Genomic DNA, 22,010 nt, shown 5'->3' on the forward strand with positions numbered 1-22,010 from the left:
GAGGCGGTGACGTCCTATTTGCTGTGAGCCATATCAGCAAGTCCAGATTTGCACGATGTTGATAAAGACGACATTGTGTGTAAGTGATTTGTTTTAATGTTTTCTCCTTCCTTGTTACTGTGACTTGCGTTTGATTTTTTATTCATACCACTCTCATTTAATTGTTTTCCAGCTGCCTGTAAGACGTATTTTGAGACGGTACGCAGGAGCTTCAGATATACGCAGCCAGCCAACACGTTGCATGCAGAGGCTGCCAAGCAATCTGCTCGGAGTCGGGCTAGAAGAAAGAGGGTAAGATTTTCTTTGGTGACTATTTTTCAGGTGCATTGATAGATGTGTTGTGTCCATACGCAGTGCGCTGATTCATTGTTTTTTTTTCAGCTGCTGAAAGCGAGGCAGAGTGTGCTAGCAGATGAGGAAGTGGAACTCTGGAAGTACGCCACCGTCGATCTCATGTCTGACGAAGAAGATGACGTCGTTGGCGGTGTCTCTGGATGGATTGTACGGTCGCTGCCATTTCGTAGGCCGGATCTCTCTGAACTCTGTGTTAAGCTGCAGTCCCGGTTAGAAGCGATGCCGAAGTACAGGGCCACGCACAGTAGGCGTCTGCACATCGGACCTGCCTCGGAGGGAATGCTGCCAGTTACCTCCAACCCAGAGGAAGCAAACGGACCGTTCACGGACTTGTAATTTTTAGATACGCATGTGTTTGGATACGCGTTGTGTATAGTTGTGTGTGTTTTAATAAAGCTCTTTCTTTGCATAAACAGCTTCCTGGCAAATGTTCATTTCCTGTATAAATTCATTCATGTCCTTGATGGTAGCCTAATAATTGTGTAGTAGTGTAGGATAACATAAATACACAGCATATGAATGAATAAATATATGAATTAATACATATTCATAAATATATATATATATATATATATATATATATATATATATATATATATATATATATATATATATATATATATATATATATGTATGTAAATTTATATGTAAATATATATACATATGCCAACCAATCACGAGCGACTTTACTTGTTTAAAAAGAAGTGGTTCCGTCCAATACTCAGTAAGAAAATTCAAGCCTGGCCTGGCCACGTGTGGTTTTGCTGCCAATCATGAGCGATTTCACTTGTTTGAGAATAGTGGTTTCAGCCAATACTGAGTAGGTTATTCAAACCAGACCTGGCCAGCCGCGCGGGTTTGCTGCATTCATATGCTAATTAGGGCCATTAGTACAGCTGATCGCTCCCCACATACGTCAGAGTCCGTTTCCGACAATTTGTGGCACGACAAACGCGGACAAGCGCGGGTTGCAAATTGTCGGAAACTGACGAAAATTAGGGAGATCTGCGGGAGTTTACGGGGACGAAAATCTCACTTTTCATGCAGTGTTGGTTGAAAATTAATGAGCAAAGAAAGTGACCAAAGCTGGAGGTGAATACAGAGCTCCATCACACCTTTTTTGCCACCTCAAGTCTTTGCCATCAGAAACAGCCAAGATACTATCGCACAGATTCGCCTTCCGGTAGGCCTCAAACTGAAAGCCATAAACTTGAATCACCAAATAGTATAGCAATGACATAGATCAAAGCATAAATATGTACAGGAATTTTCCAGTCAAACTTCAAACAAAATCTAGTTTAGAATCTGCAGGAAATCTTAAAATCAAAGGTTTTCAGTCTTTAGATATGCAAAGCTGGTACCCTAAATGCTACTCAGCCAGTGGGGCTGAATATGAATGTATGCAGCTCTGTTGAGATTTTTTAGGTTAAATCCATCTACCGTTCTATTTCCACTTTTTTTTAATGATTGTCCATAGTGGTCTTTTACATCAAATCCAAATAAAACAGTATAAGTTTTTATCTATAATGTGAGAAAATGTCAAATGGTTGGAGGGGGCCTGAATAATTTTGCAAGGAACTGTATTAATTAAAAACCTTTGTAAACCCTCCCTGAACTATATTTCTGATCTCACCTGATTAGCATAAGGGAACACTCTTTGACATATCAAAAACATGGTTTGGTTTTGTTTTCATGAGAAATAATTAGATATTTTTGCATTTCAGGGGCTAGTATAAGGGAAAAACACAGAGCGTAACCTGAAACTCCACAGAGTGACTGCTATTCATTGGCATGTTAGAATTCTTAGACAGCTGCATTTTCAAACCAGTGCCTTTCAGCTGTAAAATGGGGACCACATATCATTTCCTTTTTTTACCACACAGCTATTTACACCCCATCTGTGGTGCTGACCAAAGCTGCTAAAACACACTTCATTAAAGTAGTTATTTTTTTAAAAGAAGAGCGCAGCTGTAGTTGTTGTCAGCTCCATCTTTTATTTCAAAATTAGAACAGTGATGTAAGCATCAAGATTGTACTCACATACTCTAGTCAAAGATTTTAAAAAGGAGGATTACATAATAAACCCCAGCAGGCTCCCTGTTGTTATGTGGCTTATCTACGCTCTACTAAGAAAAGGAGACAAAGCCATTGTTTACCTTAACGATGTCACCCTGTGCGAGCTGAAAGGTGCTGGCAGTGATGTTGATGCCTTTTCCGGTTTGGACCTGAATGCTGTACACGCATTCATGGCTGTTGTCGTAGTTCATTGGATAGTTAGGTGACAAAAGAACACCCTCATTGTTGGAGACGGTTGATCCACACTCCGCTGCCACAAAACAAAAAAAAAAACAGACATTCTCATATATAAGAACAACATTACAGCATGCATGAAATAGACAGCGTCTAGCTGAATAATTACATAAAGGGTAAAAGTACCATGTTTACTTTATCATTGGATTAACAACTGCTATTAAAAATCCTTATAAACTGGCACAGACACACTACAAGAAAGTTAGTAGAGTTAAACAATCATTTTACATTCAATGATTCCTTTGTAATATTAAATAGTAGAGGATACTCAGCAGAATTGTCAGATTTATACATTCAAAAGTATCAATATGAAATTACTTCATATCTTGAGCCTTAATTAATATTTGAAAAACCAATGGATCTTACATTTTAGTCAACTCATCCTATTTATCTTACAATCTTTACAGTAAATAGGGGATTTTCTTGAACTCATTATTGACATGTTCAATTTAATTTATTGGCCCCATTTTGGGCCAATAAATATCTTTTTTTTTTTTTACTCTTCTTTTTTAGGGAATGATTGATGATATGGCAAAAAGTTTCTTAGAATCTCTGACAGCACTCTACATACATCAATTTACTGCCAAACTCTTAAACTATGAAATACACATTCAAAAAAAGGAAAGGAAAAAAAAGCTCAGCACGTACCCACACACCTTGGGAGCGGGGCACTCCACATGTGGCGGCCGCCTCCCAAGCACACAATCTCTTTTGCCCCCTGTAGACGATAGCCTGTGTTGCAGTAGAACAACAGCGAGTCACCGATGCCAAATCTGGAGCCTGTGTGCCAGCCAAACTGAGGACTTCCAGGATCCTGACAGGGCTCAAGATTATATTCTGCAAATAGGATACAAAGAAATCATTGCATGCAGAAATCTGTTTAGAAGAAAACAAACATTGTCTCTGGTAATTATATTTCATGTAGGTTATATCTAAGGTAAACTTCCTTCAACAAGGAATCCATTTTCCACAATCCATTTTTTCTACTTCTTTACATTCATCGATAGAAAGAAAGAGCTACTGGGAATTAATTGTCTTGCTCAAGGACACTTCATTGGGCTAGGATACGTGCCTAAAGCATAAGATGTCCAGCTAAAGGATGGGCTCTCTAACTGTGATCACCTGGGGTACAAATCCTTTAACAGAGTTAGTGCAGGTGGTCTAAAAATTGTAGAAGATTAAACTCCAGCTTGGTTTGAGGAATAACACCTTGATGCTATCTGCATTTCTTTAAGATAGTCTGCAGAAGGCAATGTGGATAACCATGTCATAATATTGATTTGCAAGGCATTAAAGCCATAGTCTGCCGTAGGATGAATCTTGAGAAAATCAGCAACCTTTGATCAAAAGTTTTAAAAGGTCATGAAATGAATTCTAATCAGGGAATCTATAGATGCTAATTATAATGCATGCAAGGACAAAACACAATCAGCGACTGCTTTCTGAATATTCATGGCCTCATAGGTTATGCTTCACTTCAGCAAAGCGCAGACAAATATTTGGCAAGAAGGCTCGGTTTCAACTCTCCATCTTTTTTTTTCTCTACCATGCATTTCCTTCTGTCTTGCTACCTCAGTCTTTCTCTGCCCTAACTATCGTCCTTATTCATTTAAAACTGCCATCTGTCTCACCTTCCCTCTCTATCTGTTCAAGTTCTATTTCCACTTCTCTGTAATTATCCATTCCTTGGTCTCGGCATGGGGCCCATTTTTCTTTGCGCCGCAGTCTCCCCAGTTCTCAGGTCACTGGCCCACATGCTTTGATGAGTGTTATTATCATAGTCAGACGCCTACTGCCTGCATGACCTCTCTGTGTGGTAATTATCCTCTTCTTACCAGCAAGCCCCGAGGCAGAGTTTACCTTCAACCCAATGACCAACAAAACACCCATTGAACATTACTTTATGCAGGCTTCAGAGAGGCTTGTTGCTCTTTCATCTCTTTATACAACAATCAAAATTCTATGCCTTTCTGTTTTTTTGTTTGTCACTGTCCTTCAGTTTGGCATAATATTTTCACCATTCATCCTATCTCCCCCAAATTTCTACTTCAAGTCTTTTAAATCATTAAATAAATTCACTTCAACCCACTTGCACTTCTCCAACAAACAGAACAAACATATGCCTTCTTACCTGAGAAGGAGATGTTGAATCCCTGCAGAGATATGGAGAAGTCAGAAATGAAGCGTAGCTGGGCCTTGAAGTTCCCATACAGGCCAGCATTAACTGGTGCAGGTCTTTCTGAGCCAGTGAGTCGAGCCAGAGGCTGAGCGAAGCTGCCATTTTCTGTTATCAGAAGGTAGTCATGGTGATCCTCCAGGTGGAAGGAGTGAAAAGTGAACTGGACACCTTGGAGGAGAAAATAAAGTCCATGGTTGGAGGGATGTAGATCATACACAATAATAGAGTTAGAGAAATCCTTAATACATGGATATTAATAAATCAAATACCCTGAAATAAATACATGTTGTCATCAAAATAAAAAATAAAAAACTATATATCTTATTTGAAATCATAACCTAGGGTTTACATATTCTATAAAATGTGTTTCTGTTTTTTCTAAGATGCAGTTTTAAATTATAACCACATTGAAAAATATGGAGAGTGGCAAGTGTTAAATACAATAAATAGCTTATGAAGTGATTATTTAAATATGTCATTAATCTTTAGGGTTAGGGTTAGTTTTAGATCTTATAAAGCCGGTCCACTTTTAAAGTTTCTTATGAAATAAAATCAAATGACAGAGAAATTGCCCCCAATTTACACTTCGCCTGGCTCTGTTGCAGTGCAAAGCCCAGAGTAGATCCAAGGAGCTTGATTGCACGACTAAAACCAGTAATAAATGTGGATGTAGTTAGCCCCTGCCCCTCAATATTAGGACAGAACACACCTACGAGATACTCTTCTACATTTATTGGGAATAATATTATTAAAAATTACAATATTTTTAAGTTGTGAATATTTTTTTTAAGTTGTGTATTTTTGTTTTACTCTACCATCCTGACCATATTGTATTTATTACTTAGAATAAATCTGATTATAATTTTTTTATGAATATTAATGTACTGTTTAATAATGTTTAGTATACAGATTTCTGTGTTCTAAAAACATTTATTTTTTCTAAAATGACAGGGTTTTTTTTTTTTCGTTTCAAAACTTGTTTTTGGGATGTCACGAGTTGGCTTAAGGTTCAAAGAGTTAATAAGTTGTGATTACTGTGTTAATTTGGGATGTTAATAATAGTATTATTAATAAAAAAAAATTAAATATAAAGAGTTAAAAGTTGTAATTTTTTTCTGCTTTTGTGCACTTTTCAAAGAGCTCCAAATTGCAGCTAAATTGTTTAGATTCATATTATGCTCAATGAGATAAAAAAAAAAATAAAAAATAAAAAATTCAAAAGCTGATGTTTGAAGTTGACTGGATGCAGTTACAGTACCCCAGAGATGTTGCCCCATGGATGGGAATAATTGTAAAAATTGACTTAAACAAAAAATCCAAATTAAGAAAAAGTGAAAAAACACTTTTTTATTTAATAATATTTAAATTTATGGGAATTAAGGAGTAATTAAAGAAAAAAAAACGGTTCCAAGTCTCCCCTACATATTTGTGTGTATAAATAAGACAAATGTAATAGCTCATATAACCTAATCTCAAAAAGCCGCAGTATGTAAACCCAAAAAGATATTATTCTTCTGGTTTATCACACTGTTGCTCAGATGCAACAACAACATCCTGATTCTCTCTCTGATGGCCAACTGGCTGCTTTTCAGCACAATCAGTGCTGCCATGTCGATGCCATCTGTTGTATCCGTTCCAGTATGACTATGTAATGTCCTTCACAATGTTCAGCTCTCTTGATAAAAAAGTCTCAAATGACCCTTAAATAAATAAATAGAATGAAATGATGAATCATTTCATTATAAAACATAAAGGTGAAGATCAATTAATCAAAAGTCACCTCTGTGTGGGATATCATAACTACTAAAATACAGAATTGACTAAATGACGATAATAAACCTAATTTTGTTGTGCCTTGCAGTCTGCGGATGATTTACAATATGGCATTATAAAAAGTGAAAGGTGGTACTTACAAGTAAAAGAAAACAGCTTTATTAGTTTTTAATATTAGTTTTTAAGTACTTGTAATGTAATTTACTTTTTTATCAAGGTTCTATTGTTGTGGTTTACATTCTAAAGAGTTTTTTATTAATATTTTAAGTTTATTAACTGGAAGATAGAAGTTGGAAGATATATAGTCTATTTCATGTTACTTACTGTAACATACATACACACGTACGTTCTGTAGATTTACAGCATTTAGTCTATGTACAGAATCCTCATGGGGATATGTAGAAACCTCAGCTTTTTATGAAACAGATGAGCATATTTAGATTAATGTGACGTATTACAATTATTAATTCATTACAAAAACATAAGAAGGGAAGTTAAAGACGAATTAAAATCCAAACCAAATAGTTTTGTTTTGAGTTAATTTAAATTTAAGTATTTAATGCGACTTTTGGTAAAGCAATAAAATTTGACTTTGGGAAATAAAGAAATTCTAACTTTCTCCTTGATTTAGGGTAAAGTGTAAGGAGCAGAACAAGGAGCATACGAACAAACAAGCAAACTTAGTGGGCTTTTTATGGGGGCTTAGATAGGTGGTGAGTGAAATGCAAATTATTGTCATTTTTGTAAACACAGATTGTATACAAAATTAAATTTCAATATAGCTTTTCAACAGTGAATGAGCAGCTAAGCAGTGAAGATGAACATTTCTATTTATATAGTGCAGAAGTGATCAAAAAGTACACAGTGTAGGAGAGACATGGTGCAAAAGGAATTGATGTACAAGTTTCAGATCAGTGCAATATTAAATTGATAAATATGGTGCAAAAGGCAGTAAAACTTTGAGTTGAATTGTATTTTTATGGATTTGAAAATTTGCCATGTAGTGCAAACCCTAAATTTGCTAAGAAAACTAAAAACATCTTAGCAGAGCGGCCATTAAGTGCGAAGCTTCCTGTTAAATTTAATTGAGTAAAACCTCATAAAAAAGGCATTGCTTTAAGCAACATAAAATTCAAACCAACTAAGTTCAAATAAAACCACACATTTCCTACCTTTTCCATGGCTGACTTCAACAGTCCATGTGCAGTTAAGGGAGTTAGGATAGAGTTCTGGATAGCCCGGTGACAGGATTATCCCAGCAGGTCCCCTGATATCCCCACCACATGATGCTGAATAGAAAAGGAAGATAATAGATAGTCAGTGTCAATAAAAAAAAAAAAAAGAAACTCCAATGAATCCTTCACCTAAAGTCAAAGGACCAATTGGTATGAATAATGCATTCAACTCATATCATATCCGCTGATATTTTTATGAGGACCTGCTCTGCTGCTGCCAGTACAATGTTTTTCTTTCTTCATCTTTCCAAAACAGTCCTACCTCTTTGTTGGACATCAAGTTATATATTAGGTGAATTATCCATTCAAGATTTCAAGTCTTAAGAAAATATAATATCATTAAACATGATAATCCTGATGCTTTGTTGATCTAATTAGCAGTAGATCTCTTATCAAACGTTCAGTGTCTGAGTTCTGTTCAATTAAATTCATTTTTTCCCCACATATTTATCTCAACAATGTTTTTATACTGTTTCTTTATTTATAAATCAGGTTCCATATTCCAGTTGTTATTTTTTTTTATGTGGACACAGATAAGATGAAAAGACAGGGAATGCAGTCAGAGAGAGAATACTGCCACCACCACCACCACAGTAATATTACTCTGATAAATGGCTGATTGGTGGCTTAAATGACTGCCAAAATGCGCCTTATCTTATCAAAAGAACTTAATGAGTTTTGTTTTTTCCATCAATGGTTGTTGATGGACACTCGGAGGTGAAAGCCCAATCTGCCCGAAGGTTAAGTGGTGTAATTGGATATAGTTTGAACCTGTAAATGTTTCTTTATGCTGTAGCAGGAACTCAGTTAAAAAGGTTGTTTCTGATTAAGGATAATGCATGTCAAACAGCATTCATAGAAATAACATAAGCTGTATTTATCTTTGATATCTATCTATCTATCTATCTATCTATCTATCTATCTATCTATCTATCTATCTATCTATCTATCTATCTATCTATCTATCTATCTATCTATCTATCTATCTATCTATCTATCTATCTATCTATCTATCTATCTATCTATCTATCTATCTATCATATATCTATCTATCTATATAGATATAGATATATGGAGGATTTTACTCAGTTATATATAGCTGGGCTCCACAGCTGCATGTACAAACCACTCCCCCCTCCCAACCTGAGGAGTTTAACAATACACCAAGGACTGTATCGTCACCCATCAGCAAAAAAAAAAAAAAAAGCAAGAAGTCATTAATAAGCCAGCATTACTTAAAGTTATTAAAAGTTAATGAGTATTCTATGCAAATTATTATTGTACATGTAGCTTGCCAAGGCATTTGGCACCACACTGGCATACCTAGGGAAGAAAATACCTTATAGTTATAAATATGATTTTAGAGCAGCCACTTTGAGAGACTTGTAAGGGATCGCACTGTTTCATGTAAATTATGTGAATCCCTGCATATTTCTGTTCTTTTATCACGGTGAAGCGCTCAACAAAGGAACATTACCTATATTCTTTCATTGATTTGCCAAAGGTTTCTAAACAAAACCCAAATTGGAAAAAAACACCCGAAAATAAAGAGATTACTAAGTTAGCTGAAATAAAGCAGATGGAGGGAAATGCATTAGATTCATTATATAATAAATGTACTCCAGAAAATCACATTTAACTGCCTATATTTAAAAAATTTAATTAAAAAAGGGACAGTTATTTCTACTATGTCATGATTAGTAAAGTTATAGTAACATTATATGTTTACTGTTTTATAAATATATTCGAGTAACTAGCAAATATCTTGTGGTGTCCATTCTGTTGAATTAGTCCTCACCGAAAGTAATGTTTTCACAAGCTGGTTGTCTTTGCTGAATAAAACCCCATGTATAAAAGCACTGACAAAATCCATTTGCATAGCCAGTACTGCTCAAGGCAACACATAATGCTTCATACCAGGGTTTGTACTGAAATTAATGAATAATGCATGTGGAAATTAGTATTTGTATTGTAGAATTATTGATTTTCCTATAATTTCTTAATTATACCGTTAGCCAGTATAATTGATTTGCTGCAAAAGAACAAAAGAAGGGCCACTTTCCTTGTTTCAGTAAAGAGACTCATACTGTATATGTGCTGAAATTCACATGAACTGTTCATCCTTACATACCATCACAAGTGGGCAGCGAATGGCTCCAGAAGTGGTTTTTCTCACAAACAAGTGGTTCTTCGTGGCTCAGTCTATATCCAGGGTCACACTGGAAGGACACGATGGAGCCAATGGACAGATCATGGCTTAGCCGCAAACCGTTCACTGGGATTCCAGGATCCATGCAGGAGTATGTATCCAATGTGACCGCTAGCAGAATATAAAAAGAAATACATTTTATCAAACATGCTGCAAATGTATTGTTTTACTTTTAGTTTTACTTCACTGTAGTTCTTGCTGCCAACTGTAAAACAGTTGGTGGTTTAGGAGGCATTTAGTGTTTTTTGCTTGCAATGGAAATTAGTGTAACCCTTTGAGATAGTCGTCTAGGGTTTGCCCTAACAAAGATGTTGATTGGTCCTCAAAGTACTGGATCATCAGCTCCTGCTGGAAAAGGGAAATTTATATCTACTTATGTTTAAAGGTATAGTGGAGGATGTTCTTTTTCCCGGTGGATCATAAAAAATAAGTGGTCCTCCTAATTGTCAATCAGTCTGGTGACATGTTTACGTAAGGCCATCCTTTGTGCTTGTTCCCATTTTCTCTTACAGTACATGTCTGACATGGTGGAAAAATTGCAAATCTTCTTTTCAAAAGTAAGCTTGTATGAGTGATGCAAACAGCAAGTTGTAAACACAGCATGCACAAGGAGAAATGGGCACACGTCTAATAGGTGTTCCCTCTCAGGGGCGGGTACAGGGTTGAAAGTGGAGAGCGTGGGTCTTTTAAAATCCTCCACTATACCTTTAAGTAGTTGCGCTTTGAGTCATTGGCTTACATTTCATGTTTATTATTTTTCAAATTTTTCTGTCTTCTAGAATATCTTTTTAACAAACTATGGGGTTTTGTAACTTTCATTTTTGAATAAAAACAAATATGCAGCTTTTTGGAATCATTCTTATGTTTCCTCATGGTTGTAACTCGGTCCATCAGAGATAAATAAATAAATTACTGATTTTTTTAAAAGATATCTTTGTGTTAACATGTGTGATTATCTGATACATTTATAAAAACATAAAGCAAACACAGGTCATCTGAAGGTGCAAACCTTGCTTACCTGTATCTGTTTGTTATAGGAATTCGTTGAACTTTGGTACCTCCTTTAAAGTTCACAATTTATAACATGGATGTAAAGTCACACAACCGTCATGAAAAAAAAAAAAAAAAAAAGTTTTTTTCCCATTGTAAAAAATCAGTCCTCCATTTCAGTTAGAGCATATTTCTTACTAATTAAAAAATTGCACCTTTACTCAGCTGATTAACAGCAGTATAAATTAACAATATAAACACAATAGTTGAATACTTCACTGCTTATGAGTTTGGTATCAGTATTTTAATAACTATTTTCCTTTTTGCCGCAAAATTGATAAATTAATTGATTAATAAAAGGTAATAAGAGCTAAACATTCAGCAGAGTCATTAGTTGCTTCAGATTTTGGATGTTGGCATTTTCTTCCTATTTGTTGTTTTTTGTTGCCGTTGATAATCCAGGACCAGGCCCACAGAGAGAGGGCAAAAGGTGCATGTGAGGTTGTGTTCAGCATTACTGGGCAGTTGTTTCATGCAGAGGCAGAATTGAGGCTATGACCTTCAAGAAGCCACAAATACACTTTTATGCTCACTGAAAATACTGGACCACTATAGTTGGCTTTCATAAAAAGTACTTTCATGGCAGTTTTGCCTCAAGAGTACCCTGGTGCAAATTGCAGCTCTATAAGCAGGAAAAAGATGGCCCAATTTTTCCTGTGATTTTCATGACTTCCATTTGGCTTTCTTCCAGGTAGGATTTCTTTTGATGCACTAAAAATATGCAGACTTTAAGCAATGACTGGCAACAGATGTGTAAGCAGTTGTCAGGTCATTGGCAGGGAGACTATTCTAAGGCAGGCTTTTATTTTTAGCTTAGGTACACAGAAGAAAGCAGTGTCTACCAGGATCAAACTACGACCAACATGTATAAAGTCGATGTATCTCACTGAAGGCATCACAGGGAAAACGTTTTTCCTTCTTTCAGATCAGGGTCTTACCAAGCCTGAAGTATTAAAAGAGAAGATAAGATCTTCACTGAGTTCTAAAAATAGTTAAATCTATGCTGAAAGAAAGAAAGATAGAAAGAGCACATCCATATTATCAGGTTGTATTAAACAATAATAAAGCCAAAATAGGGATGTCAGGTGTGAAAAACAGTGTGCTTCTACTATTGGATTTAGGCACTAAGTAGCAGGTAAGTTCTGCTAATCAAGGAACCTAATTAACTACCATAGACAGGGTGGTTAAGCAACGAGATATATAATATTTACGGGTCTGGAGAAAACAGTTTCTGTTATGATTCTTTGGAAATAAAGATGTCCTCCAGGTACAATTGTAAGAATCGATGGTCTGGAGAGTATAATAATGAGAAAAATTGATGACAAACAGGAGAAAATTTTGTATATTTGCCATAACACAATGCACAGACCCCAGTTAGCATGTAAAAATGTGCAGTTTATGACACCAATATTAAAGGAAAAGGCCAAACACTGCTTCTTTGAAAGCACTGAATGACACACACTTTTCGAATATCAAAACCCTATAGTTTACTGTGTGTGTTTTCCGTTGTATTTGAAGAAAGCACAAAACTTCTGAAATAAGGACCTTAAATAATGACAGATGAAGCTTAAACATTTTCTTTAAGCCACAGTTTCATGTTTGAGGAAGACAGCATACCAGCTGAGAAACTTAATATCAACTGTTCAGCATGGTGGTCGAATTGTGATGATTTGAGTTTGTTTTATAAATATAGGGTCAAAGCACCCTGCTTTCATTGAGTCAGCCATGACATTTCTAGTTGTGGTAGAAGCAACTTAGCTTCATATAGATCATAGGTAGCTTTGTCATCCAGGATGGAGTTCCGTTCTTCTTGCTATCAACATCAGTTTAGGTGAGTTAACAATTTAAATGGTACAATTCTCGTTGAAGGCTCCCTTTGAAAGCTCATTGTCAATTCCACTAGGAGCAAAAACGAGGACATATGCAGAATATGCCTGGGGGACCATACGCACCTTCTGGTCTGGCGACGTTTGAATCCAGCTTAGCTTACAGTCTTTAAATTATCAATAACTCTTGTCATGAATACAAGCAATGGCTAAATTCACTGGCTGATCTCCTAGCAAATAATGGAGGGAATTTGCAAGGAGATCAGTCAGTGAATGTTCACTTTTCTTAAAATTGGCAAATATGTAATTTTCTATCTTTACTGTAAGCTGTAGAAATTGGCTTTAAAATGATTCCCACAAATAGGAAACTTTTGTTCTGCAACTAATTTGACCAAATTATTTCTTGTTTATACAGCTCTATAACAAAGCAAATGTAGGGACCCTATACATAACTGGAATCAATACAATTTTACCCTGCGTCAGTTTATTTACTGTATAACTCACCCTTATTTTCTATACAATGGTAGATATAGAGTTGGCAGGGTTTCCCTTGGCATTTTCAGCAATTAGATATATCCTAAATGGCACTGGAAGAAGATATTATGATCCTGCTGTTATTGCTTTTCAATGTCCTCATCAACAAAAGAAAAATGCTCTTGAGAACAAAACATAATAAGACAAGGGCACTTGTGGCCTGCTTTCAGTCAATAATACAGACATAATAGCTAACTTTGTCTTATGAATCAAATCAGAATGACACGGGTAATGATGCCACTGCAAACTACTATAAAAATAGATCAAACTATGTCGAGAATATTTTTCTATCTAATTTTTCAAAGGTTAGCAGTGCAAGCATAATACAATGGAAAGAAAAAGCTTAGCATACAAGCTTAAACTCATAAGATATCAGAAAGCCACCTAATCCTGTAGAATTGTTTAATGCAGCTGCAATTAGTGCTGTTCATGGTACATAGAAATGTTTGTCATCAAAGTGGAAGAATACATTCTGAAAGATTGATATTTATCATTTTGAATTAGAAAAGCAACAAAGAAAATTACATATCCTTTAAACTTATTCCGACTTAGTTTACATTTTGTACCACAGTTCTCTATCCTAGAGTGCCCCAAGGCTTGCAGGATAATTCTGTTTATCACCACAGAGCTCCTATGTGGGGACTCAGAGTCAACAAATTATGTCAACTCTTTATTCAATTAAAAAACAATACATGATTTAGTTGCTTCACCGACACAGAGCAATGGTTTCTGGAATTAAAACAGCAAACAGGGAAACAACAAATGTGCTTAATTTTTAGCAGAAATTCACAAACAGTTACTTGAAAACATGACAGACATACTGCTTCCCTAATTAACCCCACATCTTGCTGCAATGACAGCTTTAGTAAGACTGACAGTAAAAAGTGCACCACATGTCAAATTATATTAAATTGTCATGTTCATGTGAGAAAAAGCACAAAAAACAAAATCAAAGGAGAAAAAACAAAATGGTAACTCCAGAAACAGCTTAAGTGCAGTGAAACAAAAATAGTACCAAGCTCCACAAAGGCAGTTGCCTCAAAAATTGAATGTTTTCGGAGAATACAGTAGGTGTATGCCCTATGCAAGAACAACTCAGCATGTACTGTATGTTTTGGTACAAAACTGACCTATTACCATGCCTCACCACCATTAGATAAATATTACTATTAGATGAATTACAAACATAGACTTTAGTCTGGACTTGAAATAAACCCACACATTTCAGTTCAGTACACAAGGGAGTGTAATTCAGATCCAACAAAGTAAACTTTGCAATATATGTCCCCTTTAAGGTTAGGTTATGCCTGATGCACAAACAATCCGTGCTGAAAATGAGACGCCACTCAGAAGTTGTGCAGCATTTATACTCTGCACAGCTTTTCTCTCAAGCTCTCCAGCTCAAGGGGGAGGCATGTACAGCACAGACTGCAAGCTAACAACACCAAACTACACTAGGAAGTAGAAAACACAGCCATTTACAACAGTTCTAAAGTTTCTTAATGCCGTCCAAGAGTGACAGTCATTTCTTTCCAGGGGTTTTCCCACAATCTGTTGATAGTGGTGATATTTATGGGCTATCTCATGGAATGTCTCTAGATGTTTACATTTGCAATTTGCCAGTAGGAGCTGTTACTTTTACTAGCTCAGCATTCACATAGTTACAAATTTATCTAAGTGTGTAATGCGGAAATTTTGTCTGCACAGACAGCGCACAGTCCGGCATAAATGCCAAAAATTACTTAATTTGGCTGTGCAAACCTTAAAGACGCCTCAACTGCTATGATGTTAACATTTATGTGCTTCCGATCCACTTATGGCACTATAATGCTAAAAAAAAATAATTCCTTTGTGTCTATTAGCCATTACCACCTTTGTATTGGATACATTTTTATTACTCAAGTATGAATGTTATATTACCTGCCTGTTACTTGTTAAGGGTAATGTTTTCCCAAGCAGTTTATCTAATTTCTTTTGTCAGGATAAACAGTTCTCATCTTCATTATGTACATATAGATTTGGGAATGAAATGATGGCACACATAGAGTGTATAATTCTTAACAACAAGCTCTCTGTGCATTCGGAATGGCCTTTATCTGGAACAATGTGTAATATTTTGATATGGCTGGGACCAGAACTTGAGCTCAGTTGTGTATGATGTAATGATGTGATGATGTGGCAGGCTATGTGTGTGAAATGCTTCTTTAACTGGTATTCTAGGCCGACTTTCTCAGAAGCGAGCCCAGTGGTAAGCTCTGCCATCTGTAACACAAGCCATCTCTCTGGTTTGGGGGAGTGGCGGCCTAGTGGTTAGGGTATTGCGCCTAGAATCCTGAGGTTCTGGGTTCAAGCCCCATTCCCACAGAATGCCACTCTGGGTCCCTGAGAAAAGACCCTTAACCCCACACTGCTCCCCCGGCGCCGCGCAATGGCAGCCAACTGCTCCCCAACGGGATGGGTTAAATGCAGAGAAGGAATTTCTTTACTCTGTAATTGTGACAGTGTAATGACAATAAAAAAAAAAAAGTTTAAAAAAAGCTGGTCTGAGCAAGTTAATTCAATACATATACATTATGAGGTGTTATTGAAAGTGTTTGTTCCAAGTGATTTCTTCTCAGGAAACAATCTGGGAGACAAAGCTTAATGGTGTAAACACAGAGCTTTCCTTTAAAGTACACAACATGCATTATTGATTTATTTTTCTTATTTACCGCAAAATCATTAGATTAAACACTACTATCATTCCTTTACACATTAATGGTATTATTAATGGTAACTAATGGTACTTTTCTGATGCTTTGCAGCTAATATAGTTATAGAATTGCGCTGCTCAAGGTGGCTGCACTTTGGAGTAGCTGAGGTAGTTCAATTCTAATAAAAAAAAAAAATAATTATAAGAACCTCAGTGCCCCCATTTGGGATCGAACTTTATTTTTCTAAGGATTTTTACCTCGGGTGTTAAACGTTGTAATTTTGCCAAAATCTTTTCTTTTTTTGGAAATTTCTTGGTAAGTTTCATAGCAAGTTGGTTCTTTACATCTAAAAGCAGCTTATTAGATCTCCGAGGCTGAAATAAAACATAAGCTACTTCCAGCTGAGTTTAAAATGTGGTGTAGAGGATGCAGAGGAGCAAGGAAAAGAGAGAGGAGAAGGAAATACAAGTCATCTCTTCCATAAAATATTATAAACAATGTGAGATCTTTAGGAAACAAGTTAGAAGAATTCCAAGCCAATGGACTCAGCCAGAATATTGAGAATACACTATTATTTTTTTTTCTTTAACTGAGACCTGGCTGCAGGATCATAAACCTGACTGAAAAGTTTCTCTGCTAGGCTTTTTGAGAGTAGTATGGAAAAGTCATGAGAGATGGGTTTGCAGTGCTTGTGAATAACAGATGGCATCATCCAGCACGTAAGCGTGAATTTTTTCCCTCCAGTCAAGGAATTTAAAGCTGAAGTCTGTAAGTTTTTAAAAATCCCTTTTTTGTCATATTGGCTAAAACTGTCCCTATGCCCAGACAGCAGTACATGTGATATGTAACCTGTGAAAAAAACTGTTTCAATTGGTACCACCTACTGCCTGTATTTCAATCTGGAAAGAATAATTCGGGACGAGTCAAAACAACCAATTACAGCCAGAGGAGCGTCTGATGGAGTGTCAATCACAGCTCACACACGCTGAATCCCGCCCCCCCCCCCCCCTTCTGGTCGCATGCGGTAGCCGCGCAGATGCTGTGAGAGGGGTGGAGCTTGGAGGTGGGGCATGAGTGAAGCAGAGAGGGTGGGGGAGTGGCGTGAAACCTGTTTTTCTTCAAATTTTCAGTCGAAGTCTGCTCTCTTCTCAATGTTACAGACTGCAGCTTTAACTGTTGGTAGTCTGTTTTCTACGGTGGCCCAGAGGTATCAACACTAATACAAAAGCTGCAACGCAAATACAAAAGCTGCAACATAAACACAAAAGCTGCAACACAAATTCAAAAGCTGCAACATAAACACAAAAGATGCAAGGCAAATCCAAAAGCCACAACATAAATACAAAAGCCGCAACACAAATACAAAAGCTGCAACACGATTACAAATATTTGTATTTGTGTTGCAGGTTTTGTATTTATGTTGCGGGTTTTGTATTAGTGTTGGCACCTCTGGGCCACCGTAGTTTTCTTCCATATTATTTACCCAGTGAGTCCAGCCATGTTGTATTTGTAATTGTAAGAATTCCACCTTCTGCTATTGCAGACAGTGTGTGTAATGTCATTAGTTCTGCTGTTTAAAGTCTACAGACACAGCCACAAGCATTTGGGGCATTGACTGATGATTTTAATCATATTTCACTCACTTCTAATCTTCCAAATTTCCAGCAGTTTTTTAGCTGCTACAGTATACCAGAGAACAAAAAAAGGTTGGAACTTTTTCATACAAATATCAAGTGCTCATATATTTCCTTTTGGGAAGTCACATCACAATCTTGTTTTTCTGTGCTCAAAATATAAGCTCCTCTATAAAAAACACCATTTAGCATGCTTTCTAATTACAGCATACCTAGCACAGGCAGGACTTTAACACAAGACGAGCCTCAAATGTGACATTTACGTTGCCTCTGCCAAGAACTAACACACTGAAAAACTATTTTAAATGACAAGCTGTTATTGGAACAATTTGCCACATTTTAGACTGACAACCAAACACGTTTAGCAGTAAGGAAATAATCCTACAGACTTAATGGTCACCTAAATAACACCTTACTAATGCCTAGTGAAAGTATTTTTTTTGTGTTTTGAGCATAAATATTAGTTGTTAAATGCAATGTCAGTCTGTTGTAAGGATGTTGTCTTTGTGTATTTTGTAATGCTTTTTAATTATATTTATTTAACACTAGTCCTATTTGCTAACTTTGACTGAAGTCTATATTTGATGTTGGGATTTATTTGTTTATCTTGATGTTTTATGATTAAAACGGACCCAGGAAGAACAGTACTTACTAGGGGTGTAAATCACATCCATCATGGCGATTCGATTCAGTATCGATTTCCTGACCCAACGATTCGATTATTTTCGATACTCAAGAATACACCACGATTCGATTCGATTAATCGATTAATCGTTTTTTTTTTTTTTTTTTTTTTTTTTATTTTTTTTTTTACACCTTACAGGCTAAACAAAGTTTCAAGTTTGAAATAAATCAATGAAAGCTGTAATATCATTATGCATTTTCTTTAGAAACAACAGCAAATAACAGAAGTAGAAAAGTTGCATCAAAAAATACTGCAAAAATACTGCACAATATCAGTGTAATGAGTTCAATGCAATACCTCGGCTCCAGAGAAACTGTCCAACATATTTTTTTAGAATGTAATAAATATACTCAGGAAAGAGAGATGTTGCTTAGAGAGTTAGACAGGAATAAAAATAAACTACATATAAGGGAATTGTTTCAAAGGTCATCTGGGGATGTAGTTTTTGGTAGTATTTTTAATTTTCTAAGAAGAACGGGTATTTTAGGGAGAATATAATAGTTTTTCTGGTCCATACTCCATTCTGGAAGGTGGCGGTAATGCACCTATAAGTTGTTTGCCAACCGCCATTAAAAAAAAGAAGAAGAAGAAGAAGGCTTCAGAGTGTTGACGTCACCGCCCCCTTGAGAGACGCTCCGCTGCTCCTCTCCCAGATTGTAGCTGACCGCAAACAGTGCACCAGACAGGAGGCCGGCTTGTTTTGTTTTTATGACCGAACTTGCGGAAAACAACTCGTTAAGTTTGACCCGCTAGAAGAGCGAGGTGCGCGAGAACGCTGGGACCCTTTTTCCAGCTGAATCTCCGCTCTTTTTGCCCTCATGTCCCTTCGTCGTCGGACTAAACTCGTCCCCACTTCCTCACCGCCTCGGCCGTATCTTGACCCACAGTGTGTAGCACAGACCACGCTTCAATACTGAGCATAATTTAAAAATGTCTGTGTGAAGCTTGCTGCAACAAACTGCTGTAAGAGTATAACCAGGAAGCGCGGTAGGAGGGCAAAATAGGTTTAGCGGCACCGCAGCACGGGAGGGAGAATTACGCCCAGGAGCAAATGGATAAAAATAGACCGGAGGAAAAAAAAACATGAATCGATTATCTTGCGGACGTGTCGATGCATCGGATCGTCGGCTTTTGGATCGATGCATCGATACAAAACGATTATTATTTACACCCCAGTACTTACTGTACTTTGGCTGGGAGCAATTGTAATCCCTAAATATATAGTACACTATATAGCTGAGACTATATAGTGGACTTTATAGTGAACTCAGAAAACTGACCCTTCAGACATATGACCATTACTTTTCTCTCCTCGTTGGTCACAGGACTCCGGCTCACTGCACAGTGCCCGCAGCATCTTTGTTTTCTCTCACCCCCAAAAAAAATCCCATGATGCTATGGTTATTAATTTCTAAACAAGCAATAAATACTTTAAATATTATTTTACCTAAAAAATGTATCATTATTCTTTTTGATATGCATTGCTGCTGTCAATTGTTTTAAATTAGTTGTTAATGTGATTTAACCTATTTCCAAATTGTTTAATATAAACTTTGAAACTAATCCATACTGAACTGTCAGATAATTGCATAACTTCCAATTATTTTCAATCATTTTCATGTGTTTCTTTTCCTTATTTTCATTCTGCTTGCTTCGTTAAGGGTTTTCAATAAAACAACGTTTAACCTAAAGAGGTATTATATTTGAATATTAAATCTTACTTGAGAAGCTTGCTATTCAACAATATCATTGCTCATAATCACATTTTCATCTGTTGTTCTAACACAACACCAAGGTTTGGGCATACGTACCTTGACAAAATACAACAGATTGAAAGTTATTTCATTACATATTAACTGAAATTAACTGATTTATATTGAGACAGGACCACCGTTTTCATCTGCTTTTTTGGGAGCTGCAAGTAGCGCTATGGTTCTCTGCCTGACCTAATATATAAATTGATAAACTATTGTCTGGTTTTTAGTGTAGAATCACCACTCCTAATAATATTTGCACATCAAAATAGTAATTTTGAGTCTGCCCTAAAGAATGTTAAGCTTTGCAGCATAAGCTGTTAGTGATATAACTTAATATGAGCTTATACAATAAAAATCTAGTCAAAACAATTTATGGATAAAATACATTTGAGTATCAAATGCAAGATAATTAGATATTTATAGGTAATTGTCAATTTAAAGCAAACCATATAATATAGCACCACATTCTCACCTTCATAGAAGATCTTGAAGCCACTATTTGATCGGCTGTTGTCAGTCGTAAAAAGCAGATATAGAAAGTTACTGCTACTAAACAGGAATTGAGGGACTTGGGTTCCGTTATACGAGCCAATCAGAGGGGAAAGCAGGTTGGGGCCATCGTGCACTTCCAGAAAATCATAACTTAGCTCTGTTTGAAACCTTAGGAGCAGAAAAAACACAGCAAGGATAAGTAAGATAGTGAGTTTGCATATTCATTCAGCACAATACCCCTAGTTTGTTACCAACAGACTAATTTGTAATAAAACATGAGACATAACTTGCACCAGCAATCATACTGATTATTTTGACAGCATAAGATCAATGGGCATCTTGGAAATATGACATGATATGAATATAAAGCAGGTCTAAATCAAACAACTTCCATTAGCACAAGGTTTTAAAGAAATTAATCAATAATAATTTAAAGAAAAACAGTAACGATATTTTAACAGATTTATCTTCTAATATGCTGTTATTTCAAGAAAATGCTGCAAGACCTGTACATCATCATAAATGATAAAATGTGGATATGAGATGAGTTTCCTATCAGAAGGAAAACTACTGATTTAATTTATAAAAGATAATTAGAAGATCCTTGAAGCTAATTACAGGGGAGTACTGGAGGCAATACACCCCAAAAAATATTCAAGGTAGGGATGGAACCAAAGCCACAATGAAACAGTTTAGATCAAAGGTTATTATTATTAGAATAAAAAAGTTAAAATCCAGAAAAAGATCATGCTTTCCTGTTGTAAAACTTATATGCAGATGCTTTAAACCATACTTTCATTTTAATGCAACTATAGTTTAGCTTGTAGAAAATAAAAATAGCAAAGTGTTGCTGAAAAAAAATAAAATAATTAAAAGCTTGAAGGTTTTAATTGTGGCAAAAGGCAACTCTAGAAATCAGTCAGCTGAACACCACACCCACAAGATGTTTAGGTTTTTGTGTAAAATGTTGTGAAAACCATGGAATATTTTCCATTTACTTCCCAATCTTACATTACTTTTTGTATGGCTTGAAGTTATAACATAAATAAATGTCAAAAAATGTTGAGAATACTTTTCCAAAGCACTAGGTCTGCAGAAATCACTAGGCAAAAAAAGAAATTTCAAATATTTGATGCTTTGACCATCTTGCTTACTTTTGAGTTCAGAATTCTATCTATCTCAGTTTTCCAAAGTGAAGGGTATGCTGTGTACATGGTGGAATACTTGTTTTAATCCGATTGTATAAATGTATTTGCTTAAGACTTGCGTTGTGTGTGAT

General features: G+C 36.1%; 1 protein-coding gene across 3 annotated transcripts in view; it reads right to left on the minus strand.

Moving 5' to 3' along the window:
- LOC119777104 (CUB and sushi domain-containing protein 3-like) overlaps window positions 1-22,010 on the minus strand; it is a 319,759-nt gene that overhangs the window by 191,173 nt on the left and 106,576 nt on the right. For all 3 annotated transcript variants that reach the window (XM_038275900.1, XM_038275898.1, XM_038275899.1), the window contains exons 17-22: window positions 20,712-20,899; window positions 9,983-10,171; window positions 7,789-7,905; window positions 4,796-5,011; window positions 3,313-3,501; window positions 2,511-2,680 (exon numbers count right to left, since the gene is read on the minus strand). In XM_038275900.1, coding sequence (XP_038131828.1) covers window positions 2,511-2,680; window positions 3,313-3,501; window positions 4,796-5,011; window positions 7,789-7,905; window positions 9,983-10,171; window positions 20,712-20,899 — 1,069 coding nt within the window. The remainder of the gene's footprint in view (window positions 1-2,510; window positions 2,681-3,312; window positions 3,502-4,795; window positions 5,012-7,788; window positions 7,906-9,982; window positions 10,172-20,711; window positions 20,900-22,010) is intronic.

This window comes from Cyprinodon tularosa, unplaced genomic scaffold (assembly GCF_016077235.1).
Source record: "Cyprinodon tularosa strain WSP-4 unplaced genomic scaffold, ASM1607723v1 ctg98, whole genome shotgun sequence".
Taxonomy (NCBI): Eukaryota; Metazoa; Chordata; class Actinopteri; order Cyprinodontiformes; family Cyprinodontidae; genus Cyprinodon; species Cyprinodon tularosa.